Below are 14,573 nucleotides of genomic sequence, written 5' to 3' on the forward strand. Positions count from 1 at the left end.
GCTACACCTCTCATTATTTTATATTTTTTTATCCAAAGACCCTGCAACCTCGGCGTTCCAGTGAAAACAATCCAAGTCTATCCTACCACTCCCTGTAGTTGATGTTCTCTAACCCATGCTGGTAAGCTTCCTCTGCACCCTTTCCAAAGCCTACCCATTCTTTCTGTAATGGGGGGAAACCAAGAACTGCACTCAGTACACCAAATACTCCTCATTGGCCTTCCTCAGTATTGAGTATAGAAGTTGGGATGTTATGTTATAATTGTACAAGACATAGGTGAGGCTGCATTTGGAGTATTGTGTTCAGTATTTTTCACCCTACTATGGGATGTTGATAAGCTGGAAAGAGTGCCGAGAAGATTTACAAGGATTTTGCCAGAACATGAGAGCCTGAGCTGTAGGGAGAGGCTGGGCAGGATAGGAGTTTATTCCTTGGAAAGCTGGAGACTGGAAGTGATCTTATAGAGGTGGATAAGGGGGATAGGATGAATGTACAGAGTCTTTTACCCAGAGTAGGGGAATCAATCAGAGAACATAGGTTTAAGGTGAGAGGGGAAAGATTTAGTCGGAACCTGAGGGGCAATCTTTTCACACATAGGGTTTGGGATATATGGGGCAAGCTGCCGGAGGTGGTAGTTGAGGCAAGTACTATATCAATATTTAAAATACCCCATTTGGAAAGGTACATGGATAGGAAAGGTTTAGAGGCATATGGGCCAAATGCAGACAGGTAGGACTAGTGTAGATGGGGCATCTTGATTGGCATGGGCAAGTTGGGCTAAAAGGCCTGTTTCTGTGCTGTGTGACTTGCACAAGATGCTGGTGAGGCCATACGTTGAGTATTGTGTACACTTTTGGGTATCCTGCAACAGGAAAGATGTCATTAAGCTGGAAAGAGTGCAAAGAAGATTTACACCAGGACACATGAGCCTGTGTTAAAGGGAGAGGTTGGGAAGGCAATGACTTTAAGCTTTGGAACTTAACAGACTGAAGGGTAGCCTTGTAAAGGTATATAAATTCATGAAGAACATGGATAATGTGAATGCACAGTCTTTTTCCCAGGCATTTGGAATCAAAAACTTGAGGGCTTATGTTTAAGGTGAGAGGGTAAATATTTAGCAGGGGAACTTCTTCACACAGAAACTGATGCTGTATGGAAGGCGTTGTTAGAGAAAGTAGAGAGAAAGGTACAATATTTAAAAGATCTTTGTAATATGGATAAGAAAGGTTTAGTGGGATATGGTATAAACACAAGCAAATGGGATTAGATTTGATGAGTATTTTGGATGGCATGGGCAAGTTGGTCTCAACGGCCTGTTTCCATGCTATGTCTAAAATTAAAACTAAACTAATACCAATTTGAAATTCCTTCTCGACTTTGGACCAGAGATTCCCATTAGTCAGTTGTTTTTTGAAAGTTGTTTGTTAATAGTTCAGTGAGTAGAGAAGTAAGAAGAAGCTCTCTAAAGTAAATCAAAAGCATCCCTCTGTGGAGCCAGGAGGAAAGTATATAAAGCAAGGGATGTCTATATGCCTCTGATGTTGCGGGCTCCCCCATTCTTACATTCAAAATGGTTACAGTCCCAACTCATCTAGCTGGTTACCCGCATACCTAGCAATATTAATTGTTGTGTCAACTATTGCTCACTTTTGAACTCTTTCTATTGACTGCTGAATAGAAAATTATGAACCGATTATTATTAACTATCTTTTGATCTGGGTGTAGGTTTTGTGGAAATTAGCGTTTACTGAAGATTTTTGTCTTAAATTTAAATTAAAGTAGTAAACTCTTAGTTTCACTGGACATCAATTTCATATTATTCCATGACAGTTGTGACTTGGGACTGGAATGTTTAACCAACGTTGTTAATAAAAGAACTCCTGTACAAAATATATTGTATTTGACAGTGCATCCAGATTATGCAAAAGAAAATTAAGTCAATAGGCATTGTATATTCCATGAAATGCCCCATGTGACATGCTCATTATGTAAAATAAATATTAATTTGTGAATGTTCTGAAAATATATGAAAAATTATGTAATACACTTCAGAGAGATGGGCCAAATGCAAGCAACCCACCGAGTCCATGTCAACCATTGATCACCTGTTCACACTAGTTCTCTGCCATCCTACTTTCTCATCCACTCCCTACACCCTAGGGGCAATTTATAGAGGCTAACTAACCTGGAAGTCCGCACAACCTTGGGATGTGGGAGGAAACTGGAGTACCCAGAGGAAACCAAAGCAGTCACAGGGGAAACATGCAAACTCCACACAGACAGCACCTGAGGTCAGGATCAAACCCGGGTCTCTAGCACTGTGAGGGAACAGCTCTAATTGCTGCGCCACTGATCCACCACATTTTACTTCTTTGATGACGTGTCTAAACATACTGATGAAGGACAGTATGATTCAAAGTATATAATAGACAATAGACAATAAGTGCAGGAGTAGGTCATTCGGCCCTTCGAGCCAGCACCGCCATCAATGTGATCATGGCTGATCATCCATTATCAGTACCCCGTTCCTGCCTTCTCCCCAATCTGACTCAAAATAATTTATCAAAGGAGATTATACAAAAAAGTATGAAAGGGCAGTATTTTTGGGTGTGTCAGCTTCATATAAGCTTTCTCACATCTTACCCATTGTACACCATCAACAAATCTTTCTATTATTTTCCCCTGCATATATTTATCAGGTTCCTCCTTGGACATTCATACTGTTCACCTCAGCTATTGCAATCTCCAGGATGAAATAATTAATTATGACTTTTAATGTTATGCATTTCATAACCTACGCAAATATATTTCCAGAAGGAAACGGTATTTGCAGATTTCCTGGCAGTACAAAATTGAACAAAATAATATGTAGCTTCAGAAAGAATTATCCATATGGTGTAGTGGATCTGAAATTACTTAATAACCAACAATCATTTTTTAATATGGATGTTCAAAATAATCCATAAAACTATTAAACCAAAGAATTTTGAATGAAAGGGGAATAGTTAGAGTGGAAAAGAAAAAAACACAAATCAAATATCTTGACATTAAGAATCCTGGAGAAACTCAGCGGGTGAGGCAGCATCTATGGAGTGGAGGAATAGGTGACATTTCGGGTCAAAACCCTTCTTCAGACTGACGTGGTGGTGGGTGCGGGAAGAAGAAAGGAAGAGGCGGAGACAGTGGGCTGTGGGAGAGCTGGGAAGGGGAGGGGAAGGAGGAAGAAAGCAAGGACTACCTGAAATTGGAGAAGTCAATGTTCAGTCAGTCATACTGGCCCAACCTGCCCAAGATACCCATCTACATACAGTATGTCCCACCAGCCCATGTTAGGACCATATCCCCCTAAACCTTTACTATCCAGATACTCATCCAAATGCCTTTTAAATATTGTCATAGTACCTGCCTCAACTATCTCTTCTGGCAGCTCATTGCATATGCACACCAACAGTTCAAAAAATATGGCTCGTATGAAAGCATTTAAAAATTGGTTGGGGAATTGTTAATTGCCATCCTGAAAGGTGTTATTGTTACCATTTACATACATTGAGTACAAATCACCAATCTAATATCTAAACTGGATTTTACTGTCTGATCTTGGTTTGCGGATTCTTTTGATCTTAATCATATCATCTTGCGTAGAAAGCTATGCTCACTGTTAATATTAAGCTTAACTTTGAGTTAATTCAAAAAGATAACACCCATATCTTTCTAGTATTTGTATGTAACAGAATAGTGGAAATTAAACAGTATATTTGCACTTTTATCACATGCATGAAACCAAAACTATTTATGAGATACCTTCTCCATCATTCATTCTTGATATAGCTTGGTATGTTTATTAATCATCAATGAGTGAATAAAAGTCAATGAATGATGCAACTGTATGGATTGATATAGAAATGAATTTGTTTAATTAAACTTTTTATTGTTAAAAATAGAATGCATGTCATATAATTTAATAACCTATATTTTTCATGCCAATTATGTTTTAGTTGTTGCAACACTATTAGTCTATCTATTTTAAAGACTATTATCTTTTTCCTCCAGATCTAATCTGTTGAAAATGAAAACTTGATTGTTATCACTAAAGTTAGTTAAAATTATACAATTTATTTCAATAAAATGTATGTTCAAAAGTAACAAACAGGAAAAAACAAACTGCTGGTGCAACTCAGTGGGTAAGGTAGCATCTGTGGAGGGAATGGACAGACAATGTTTTGGGTCAGAACCCTTCTTCAGACTGAAGAAAGGACCAACCCAAAACAGTGTCTATCAATTCCCTCTGTAGATGCTACCTGACCTGCTGAGTTCATCCAGCAGTTTGTTTTTTGCTCAAGATTTTGGCATCTGCAGTTTCTTGCATCTTTAATTCAAAATCATGCTTCCATAAAAATGTATGCACAAATGGATGTCTTGATTCTATTGATATATCTATACAACAAAATGATAATCTCAAATGAGGTGGCTTCTTTTATTATGTTAATTGCTCATGAATCCAAATAATATCAGATAATTGACCTTTAGGTTTCAGTTTTGCTTATTCACTTAAGCTTCTAAAGTACTAATTCCCTAAAATGGAATTTAAGAACAAATTTTGCCATGTACTTTGTTGTATATCGTTACACAATTTCTGGTGCAACCAATTAAATTTTGAAAATGACATTTGAAATTGATTGTATATCTCACTGTGGAAGGAAGTATTAAGTGAAGTCTTGAAGCATTCCCATTTTCCTGCAATTTAAAAGTTGTAAAGAAGATTATAAACAATGTAATTACAAAAGTCTAATCATGTATCAAAATAATTATGTTAAACAAGATGTATAAATATCCCAGATAGTTAAATTATACATTATAGATACCGGCATCATTTTTGTAAAGTAAGAATAATTATCAATATGTAATTGTGATATCAAATCAAAAGATTTCAGCTTGATTTATGAGATTGGAATGCTGCATTGGACTTTCAAGTTCTTTCATTTTAGTTCAGGTGTTGATGTTGTTACATGTTAATTGCCAACAATAACAGTTCCCAAATTTAGAACAAAAATATTATATTTGCTACCATGTTAACTTTGCCTTTTTGTAATTGGACTGAAGTGTAACTGCTTTCAGCAGAGTTTAAAAGAAATATAATTGGTATTGTAATCACAAGAACGTTTCAGAGTAGTTCAATTGTTGTTCATATTTGATTTTCTTGTGCAGGTACCTGGCACCTATTAGTTAATAGATGAGTGAAATTCAATTGACCAGCTCCTAAGATAATGTGCAGGAAAGAACTTCAGATGCTGGTTTAAATCGAAGGTAGACACAAAATGCTGGAGTAACTCAGCGGGTCAGGCAGCATCTCTGGAGAGAAGGAATGGGTGACGTTTCAGGTCGAGGCCATTCTTTAGACTCCTAAGACGAAGTTCCGAGTATGCCCCGTGTATTTGGTGGTAATATTTAAATACTTGTATATGGCTCGGGCCCTTGGGAAAATCATTGTGATGGGCAAGTGAAGAAGATTAATTAAGTTAATAAGAAAACTATCCTTGCACACATACATTTGAAACATATCATCGGCATTGTTAATATTAGCACCACATTTCTATTGAAATTTTATCAGCAATGATAATGTTAACAAAATATTGCCAAATCACCAAAAAATAATTTTGTTTGGTGGGTAATCGATAATTTGTCTATCTTTGATCCCAACCCGGTATCACAGTCCATTATACGTTAATAAATCCATTTATTAATGTCATGGGCATAGGATCCCAACTCCTCAACTCATACAATAGGAGACGTCGAGTGCAATGTCTACTTTTTTTCAATACATTATTATTTTTAATTTCAATGGGTGGGGGGGTCCCGCCAGTTTGTGCACCCAATGTAATTCCACCACACGTGCAATTGATATATGTAAATTAGTCTTTTCCTGCATTGTGACTTGATTATCTTCTTCCTAAGGCCAAATACGAAGATTTTTCCCGGTGTGGCCTTTCATTGATTTAAGGATGTGCTAATTGGCTCAGATGAGACAAACGTTGGATCGGTTGCACATATGCATGATCATATTGTGCCATATAAGAGATGATCCGCTAATAATTAGTAAGTTGTAACGTAGCAGTAAGTGCGTAAGGACGGCGTCAATGGGACGAATCGCTCAACAATGACATGAAAGTAAACTAAATCGCGACCCTTCTTGCTGACCCGTTCCAGCACTTTGTGTCTTTTTCCCACTACAGCAGTGATCGCCGTGGATGGTCTGTGTTAGCGGGAAGCCGCGAGCATTTATCATCCCTAGATCTCCAGAAAATGCGTAATGCTACAAAACCGCTGCTACATATTACTAATGTTAATGGACTGAAGATTTTTGATTCTGAATTGACGAAGCTCTTCTACTCTTGCAGCCTGGAGCGTTGCGCTCGCTGTGCATATTGCCAGCCCAACTTTTAATGCGAGAACAGGCATATACAAAGCTTTGGGAGATCCAGTCATAACGCGGATAATTCATAACAAATTAAAATACAGAATTTAATAGAATAAAAGTTTATAGGGTACATGCTTCCGTGTGCATCGTCTGTATCTGATCATTCAGGATGTTTCGTTACTTTCAATTCCTGCGGGACCACAAACCAAAATGTCATTAATTTTAATGTTGCAAACACAGTTATTTCCTATTCGCCCGGGGTTGCCAACTTATTGAGTCTGAAGAAGGGTCTCGACCCGAAACGTTGCCCATTCCTTCTCTCCAGAGATGCTGCCTTTTACCCGTTGAGTTACTCCAGCAATTTGTGTCTACCTATTGAATGTTCTTCCGCCTTTGGTCTGCCAGTGCGCTAATGTTTTCACAGATACACAACTTTCGAATTCGACTGATGACAATAGATCCACAACTATCTGTGCGCAAGTACAATTTCATTTTGTACATTTTATAACTAACATGATACAATAATCAAAATGATTTTGTTACTGGTTTGCGGATTTCCGATCTCATGATTTTTTTGCGGACTGGCAAATTTGCTTCTTTCCAACAGTTTTAAACCCTAAAGAGTTAAGCCAGGTATAGTCCTAAAAACATGCATAGACTACGTTGCGAATCGTTATCACGTTACAAATAAAGAAAATGTGTTGAAACATTCACATCGGAGCACATTTTTCCCCGATTGAACATAACCTAGTATATTAACTTGAGCATCTGCTCAGTTAAAGGACTGAAAGTCGTGCTTTATCGAGATCACGTTCAGAATCAGGCAGTTTCTGAGAATCCAACACTTTACTGTAAGTGAAATTATCTAACCTCGGGGAGCATGCCGCCCTTGAATTAAAGTTTTGATGCGCGAACCATCGCAGTAGCCAAAAAGAAAAAAACAGTGGAGCCAAGTATGTCAGTCAGTGGCTGGTGTGCTGATGAGATTGCAGACTATAACCTAAGACAATTCAACGAAAGTAGAACGAATGCGAAGCTTGCAAGAAACGATAGCCAACGTGTGTTCTCGGTTTGTTTCGAGTTTGTAATAAAGATTTATTGTATTTACTGTGAACAACAGCAGTCAGATACCCAATTGTCATTCGAAAGTAAATCGTGCCTGGTTCGATCGGAGTGATTCGTGAATAAAAAGGAGAGCTGTGACGGCCCAGAAACATCGAATATTTTGAACTTTTCGTACAGTACAGGAACAGGTAATTCAGCCCACAATGTTTGCACTGACCACGATGCCACCCGAAATTAATCTTATTTGCCTGCACAAGGTCCATATGTCTCCCTGTCCATTCGCGTCTTCATGTCGAAATGGCTTTTAAACGTTGCAATCTTACCTGTTTCAGCAGTTCCTCTGGACACGCGTTCTAGGGACCCAACTGCGATGAAATAAAATGAATTTCATTGATCTTTTTAAACTCCCTCCCCCCACTGTCACTGTGAACCTATGTCCTTTGGTATTTAACATCCACACTATGGAGGAAAAGACTGATCATTATCTCTATGCCTCTCTTAATGTTATCTAATACTGCGGTCAGATTGGATGGAGGTGGTTGGCGTGACGAGGACCCAGATGGGGCAAGTGGGTTTAGGAGGTTACGAGTCGTGGTCTGACCAGGGGCTGGTGGGGTAAAAAGTAACGAAACGATTACCGGACCATACAGACGCTTGGCACTGACATCCTTTCTGGCAGCTCTGCTTGGAATCATTTGATTCCCTAATCTATAAACCAGCAACGCAAAGTTAATTCACATTCCTTCAATATTTCTCTGGCGTTTATACACCTCATGGGAGATCTATGCATGTTATTTCACAGACCTATAAATAGTTTTATTATGAACACGTAACATTGTTACGTATCTACAGCGGCAATGTTAACCTGGGGCAAAAAGCTAAAATCAGATCCCGTGAAGCCTTTTTGTGGCATTTTCGGGACAACTAACAAGTATTTATTGTAAAAAAATCGACTGTCCGAGTCTGCTCGCACAGGTCTGCGTTACTTTTGACTGGCAACCACACACACTCCCGCGAACACCTTAATGTACGAGCAAAGGTTGCATCGGACAACTGTCCCGTCTTGTGCAGGAAGAAACTGCAGATGCTGGATTAAACCGTGGACACAAAAAGCTGGAGTAACTCAGCGGGACAGGCAGCATCTCAGGAGAGAAGGAATGGGTGACGTTCCGGGTCGAAACCCTTCTTCAGACAAGGGTCCCGTCTTTTGACCATCGTCACCGTGCACACAAACGCGTTTAAATAGTTTGACAGAACAAAAAATAATCGCGCTGGAAAGCACAATAAAACGAGGGTGTTATCGCTTATCTATCTGTGCATCAAGGTGTTGGGGGCTGCACTTGTGAGGAGCCTCATGCCTTCCATCAATGGCTTTGCACCAGTGGACACCCGGCCGCCGCGCAGCTCGCGCTGGCCCTGTCCGGGCTCGTCCAGCTCGAGATTCACTTTCTCCTTCTCGACGTTCCCACAGCTAACGGTCGCAAACTGCGCGCACGCGCGTCCCCTCGCGCCCCAGGCCAGCCCTGCCCGGGAGGGGGAGGGCGCGAGGCGCAGCGAGCAATGCGATTGGCAGGGAAGCGCCGCGCGCCAGAATTGCTATCGGCCGCCAGCGAACCAGCGGCGAGCGGCTTGTCTCCAGTTGAGGGGCAAGTTGGTCTTCACTTTCTCCCGGCAAATTGCAGCAAGTTTGATAGCTGCAAAAACCCCTCAAGCATCCCACCCTGCTTTATTTCCTCCCACCTCCCCACCCCCGTGTGTGAAATTGGCATGTCGACTCATGCTATCTAGCTATCCGCAGAACTTAAAGAGAAAATAAATAAAACAAAAGATTTAAAAAAAGGACAGCACACCCCAACGCGTGGAAGTTATCACTAATGGGATTGAAGTTCAGTTTGCTGCTCAAGGAAAACCCACAGTTTAGTCAGCCGCAACCGTGGAGCTGGTCGTCGACGATTCAAGTTCGGGGATGATCAGAATTTTTCCGGATTTCAGTGTACAAGTAGCGGCTGCAACTGGTGGAGGAGGTTCGGTGACTGCAGCACCTGGCGTGGGAAGAGCTGCCGCCGCTAATGGGACACCCCAGGACGTGGGGCTCATGTCTTACCAGCAACGGTGAGTGTCTTTCTCACATCCTCAGCGTAGTCAAGTCTCCGGCTGCTTGATAATATACACGTCCCACTCAGTCTTTCGGTGTTTTTTAAATATATAATGTTTGCAAGAATGTTTGCCATTCCTCTTTGCGCTGGGAGGATGAGATAATCATTTGCACGACCGTCTGATTAAATTATCACACGCTTCCCATAATAAACTGCATAAAAGTTATTTTTGGCATACTACTTCCAACATGTGGTGGAAACGGGTTATGCATCTGGCGGCTGACACCGGCAGCCCGCGAACGTGCGGACACTTATACTAACGTGAGGATTTTAAAGGAAGAGGGATAATTGAAAGCATTTGTAATTGTGTCCCGTTTCATTAACTGAGGGCAAGAGAAACAAACACGCCGGGGATAAACCACATAAAATACTCCGGCAGTCAAGGTCCAGTTCCTACAATGGAAACATAATTTAAATAATTTCATGTCCATTTGGCAAAACCACAAATACGAATCAAACTAATTTATACATCACGACATCTCTGACATTTCAGAGTAGCTGATATTAAATATTCTCAACAAATGCTAAAAAAAAATTGAAACTGAAAATGCAGTAAATACTCAACACGTCCATACTTTTCTGTTGTTACCAAGGGATCATCGTAAATTATTTGCATATTAAGTATAAACCCGCAAGTTTCACACTAGATGTCTTTCCTGTGATTTTTATTTTGGTTTTAGTTGATCAGTGTTCGAAGAAGGCCACAGAATTGATTACACATTTTGGGGACCGATGTAAATATTCACGTTATTTCACGAGGCATTTCAGTTTTACTGTACTGTGCAATACAATCGATGCGTTATCAAATTGCTTGTGGATTAAAAAATGTCAAAACAGTCCACCAGCGGCTATATTGGAACCACGTTAGACAGTGGACAAACACGTTCATATGATGTGACTATCAATGCACAGAAGATTCATGCGATCGTGCTTTAAAGTCGAGTTTATAAAAAAAAAGTTTTGCTTATAAAAATTCACATAACTGCAGACTTTGTTGGAATATGTTTAAGAGTTTAATATTAGCTGAAAGGTTTGGAGAACATTTGAATTATGTTCGCACTACCCAGTCATTTTGTTCTAAAGCAATCAATACCTGGCAGTTAATATATACGATATTGTCTCGGAGTTTTTTAATTTAAATAGTTCTTTATGAAACGTCCCCTTAGATTACGAGATAGATTTTTAAAACAGTTCAGCAACAGTGTTGTCATTAACTTGGAAAAGCCCTAACTTTCTAATGTTGGCTAACCATCCTTAAAATGTGTAGGAAGGAACTGCAGATGCTGATTTAAACCGAAGATAGGCACAAAAAGCTGGAGTAACTCAGCGGGACAGGCAACATCTCTGGAGAGAAGGAGATGCTGCCTGTCCCGCTAAATTACTCCAGCTTTTTGTGTCTATCATCCTTAAAAATTGTACTCGTTGAAAAGCCATCGACGATTTCCCACCGAGGACCCCAAAATGAACTTGGTACTTTCGCTCCCATAATTACCCAATGACTGCCTATAATGTAAAGTTTTAAACATTAAATATTGTGGATTTGCGAATAAATAGGTTCGTTAATATTTATAAAACGCATTTAAGAGAAATTGGACTAATCTTTTAAATCACCATCAACATTACCACACACCTGCTTATTTATAGGTTTGCGTCGCGGCTGATTAGAAAATAATACTAGAATACTTTATTTTTCAAACTCTTCAAACACTACAAATATCAAATTTATAAAGTTACCTAAATCTTTCTGCTATGGATGAACGCTTTCTGTCGTTTGTTGGCTTAATGAAAATCGCAGTTTAATTTAATAGTTGTTAGGTTTGATATATTGGCATTCATCTAAAAATCCCAATCTGCATTCACACATCCTAAAATGCGAATATTTTTGGCTGCGCAACTAATTGAAACGCTTTATATTAATACTTGGATACATTTCCACGAAAGGCATGATACAACTCTCCACACAGATTTATAGCGTCAAAGCAAGTTCCCCAACACATCGTAGAGCATCTTTGGATCAATATTTTGCAATAACAGTTGCTAATTCCAATTTAGACAATTGTTATTTATTTGTGTAAATAACAGAGAAGAGGAAAATCAGGCCTATGTAATAATAATTACGTGCCAGGTGCAAAAATTCCTTTGGAACCGAACAATAATTGCTGGGACGCACGCCAAGACGCTTAGGTGACATTTCCAGACCGAGTAGGGCTTTTATTATGAATTTTTTAACCGATTTTTCTGAACAAAATGATAGATAATTTGAATGTCACATGGCTTTGATATTATACAATAAAATGAAGCTTTTAAATCTGGTTTATAAGATCCCTTTAATATACGGTGGTATGGTACAGATCTCAGCTACACCCCATAAAGTAAACGAAACAGCAACTGAGTGGCGTAGTTGCGCCAGTTACAGTATGTGTCCCTGGGAAAAAGAGCGAACGAAAGACGGGGAGGGAAAGAAACACGGAGAGACCCAGTAAGACTTGCTCTCGCAATGGGAGCCGAGGCTCAACGGGAAAGTGCTGTGATGTGACGCTGCCCATCGCTGTTGTGAGTTCGCACTTGCAGCTTTAATGCCATGCAATCTTTTTCGGATTATTTGAGGTGCAGCCAAGGCTCTTTACTTTTCTTGGCATGCTGGTTGGCCCCGACTCGTGCTCTGTGCACAGCGCTTCTCACTTCTCTCTGATGGCTGGCAGTGCCGGAGCCAGACAGTTGGACTGGACTTAACCGTAACTCTGCAATGGGTTTCCTCAAATAGCATTCGTGTCTTTCCCACTATATCACCGGGCCGCAGCTAGGAAAAGCAAAACAAAAATCAAACAACAAAAAAAGCAAAGTAGCGGTTGACGAAAAACATGGCGCCCACCAAGCAAGGCTTCCAGCACGACCCTTCAAGACGTGAACGGTAACGACAGTTGTTTTTGTGGTGTGATTCGGGTTATTTTTTGGGTGCCATATTACTTTGGTACGAGTTTGGTTTTAACCTACCAGCCACCGACTGCCACCACGACCTGTCCACCCCTCCCCCGCGCTTTTATCCAAAAGCCGGGGTAAGTGGCCGGCCTTGAAAGCCGCTTGTAACCACCCCCCCTTTCTTCCGTCACCGACAGGACACATCCTTGCAAAGAGCTACAGTCTTATTCACAGTTTTACCTGTTCCGCTTCAATTTATATCAGAAAACAAGCGCACTCTTTGATTTTCTCAGCTCTCCACGTTACATTGCAGAGACAGGGCCTATGACACTATGTATGAAGAGGCCACCATTGCTCTCCGGCTCGGTGCTGAGTAGGCCAAACTGGAAATAAGGTTTTTTTTTTTATGAGCTTGCTTTTGAAATAGGACTTTTACAGGTGAAGGTTAATATACATTTATATAAACAAACAGAAAATAATTGAGTACTGCAAAATTAACAGACAAACAAAATGTGTGCCAAACAGACACATTTAAAATAAAAACATAATTGATAAATGTATGGATATTAACATAATTTATTAATGTATAGATATTAACAACCAAGTATTTAAATAATATTAAACTTTTGCAAATTATCTTTCCATTTTTAAAATTCTGGTATAGGAGGTCAAGGAAAAGTTTATACAAACTATGTAGTTAAAGTACATATTTTCAAATTTAAACATAAAATTAAAAAACAGCTCTTCACATGTTGAAATGACAATTTTAATTAAAGATGGATAATATTAACTATTTTACCTCGGTTTGAAAAAGAGGTAAACTCTAAAACTGAATTATAATTGGTTTCAAGAGAAGGTTAGTGTACGTGGATTATTCAGTCATATAAATAATGTCATAAAATGTACTAGTAGTAGACCTTCTGAAGAACTCAAAGTTTTTTTGTTAATTTTTTCTGCTTTATTCAGAGGACCTTCATTCTGCTACCAAGCTTCAGTCATGCCAAGGTATGAAATGTCTGGTTATTGGAGGATTTGTTTAAGACAAAAACGCAACATAGAAATACACTAATAAATTTGGACCCTAGAGTGGTCTGAAAATACTGTCATTTTAGATAAATTGAGCTCAAAAGCGCAATGACACCATTAATAGCAAAGTCAAATATCACTGTATGGAATTGGCTTGTACTTTATTTATGATTCAAATTCAGAATGATCACTATAGAATGAGAAAAGATGGCTAGACCTTGAGAAAGCTTTTTTTTCTATGCCAATAAAAATGGTAAAATGTCATGATTGATACATTATGACAAAATTATTTTGTGCACCTTTGATAGTAAACCAGTTAATTGTGTGTTATTCAATGCAATATTGTGACCAATAGAGCTTCACTTTGACAGTAAAGCTTGAAGATGCCTATTCTAAATGTGCCTTTTTTCCCTCCTGGTGAAGTGGTATTTTTGTAAGTGCCTTTGTGGCAAGACAACCTTAGTAATCTTCTCAACTAGAGTACAGAAGTATATTTTCATGCTGTTTTATGCATTTATCAGGAAGTGTAATCTTCAAGATAGAATTAATTTAGAGGAGAAACTTCATAGCTTTGGTATAAGTGCTTTTTTTATCACCTGTATCCATTTGGAATTCTGAGAGGGTAAATCAAAGAGTGTGATTTGTTATTCTGCACCACTTGAGAGTGGAACTAAATAATACTTGGTTTAAAATTTTGAAAGAAGTTGTAGGAGGATATATTTAATTTGATGTTTCTTATTCTTTGCACTGATGCTGTCATTTTAAAAGCTGGTTTGAATGGTTCTGCTCACAGCTGGGAAGATGTAATTATTCAAAATGAAATGGGCTGGTCTGGATCACAGAAGTGTTGCTGGCCATGTAGTTTGGTATTCTAATTGTGGTCTGCTACACACTGGAGAAAATTTGATAAAATGCGTTCATGTTCTTTGTTCCTTTAACTTTAGTCTTTAAATTGAATTAATGTATCTGAAGTTTTTGCCTCTAATTTTAA

At 39.1% G+C, this 14,573-nt stretch overlaps 1 protein-coding gene and 1 long non-coding RNA gene across 6 annotated transcripts in view; one reads left to right on the forward strand and one right to left on the reverse strand.

Annotated features, from left to right (window-relative positions):
• Positions 1 to 9,033: 9,033 nt before the first annotated feature.
• npas3 (neuronal PAS domain protein 3) overlaps positions 9,034 to 14,573 on the forward strand; it is an 831,055-nt gene continuing 825,515 nt past the window's right edge. For 2 of the 5 annotated variants that reach the window (XM_033027104.1, XM_033027103.1), the window contains exons 1-2: positions 9,034 to 9,593; positions 13,523 to 13,561. In XM_033027104.1, the coding sequence (XP_032882995.1) occupies positions 9,448 to 9,593; positions 13,523 to 13,561 (185 nt within the window). In that variant the 5' untranslated portion in view covers positions 9,034 to 9,447. Of the gene's footprint in view, positions 9,594 to 11,932; positions 12,191 to 12,427; positions 12,549 to 13,522; positions 13,562 to 14,573 lie in introns of those variants that run through there. The other 3 variants (XM_033027107.1, XM_033027105.1, XM_033027106.1) reach the window with 3 other exon arrangements.
• On the reverse strand, positions 11,951 to 12,924 carry LOC116976962. Its single transcript, XR_004413081.1, has 2 exons — positions 12,797 to 12,924; positions 11,951 to 12,437 (listed from the first exon to the last, which is right to left on the reverse strand). It is a non-coding gene; the product is annotated as an uncharacterized LOC116976962 (long non-coding RNA).

This window comes from Amblyraja radiata, chromosome 9 (assembly GCF_010909765.2).
Source record: "Amblyraja radiata isolate CabotCenter1 chromosome 9, sAmbRad1.1.pri, whole genome shotgun sequence".
Lineage (NCBI taxonomy): Eukaryota > Metazoa > Chordata > Chondrichthyes > Rajiformes > Rajidae > Amblyraja > Amblyraja radiata.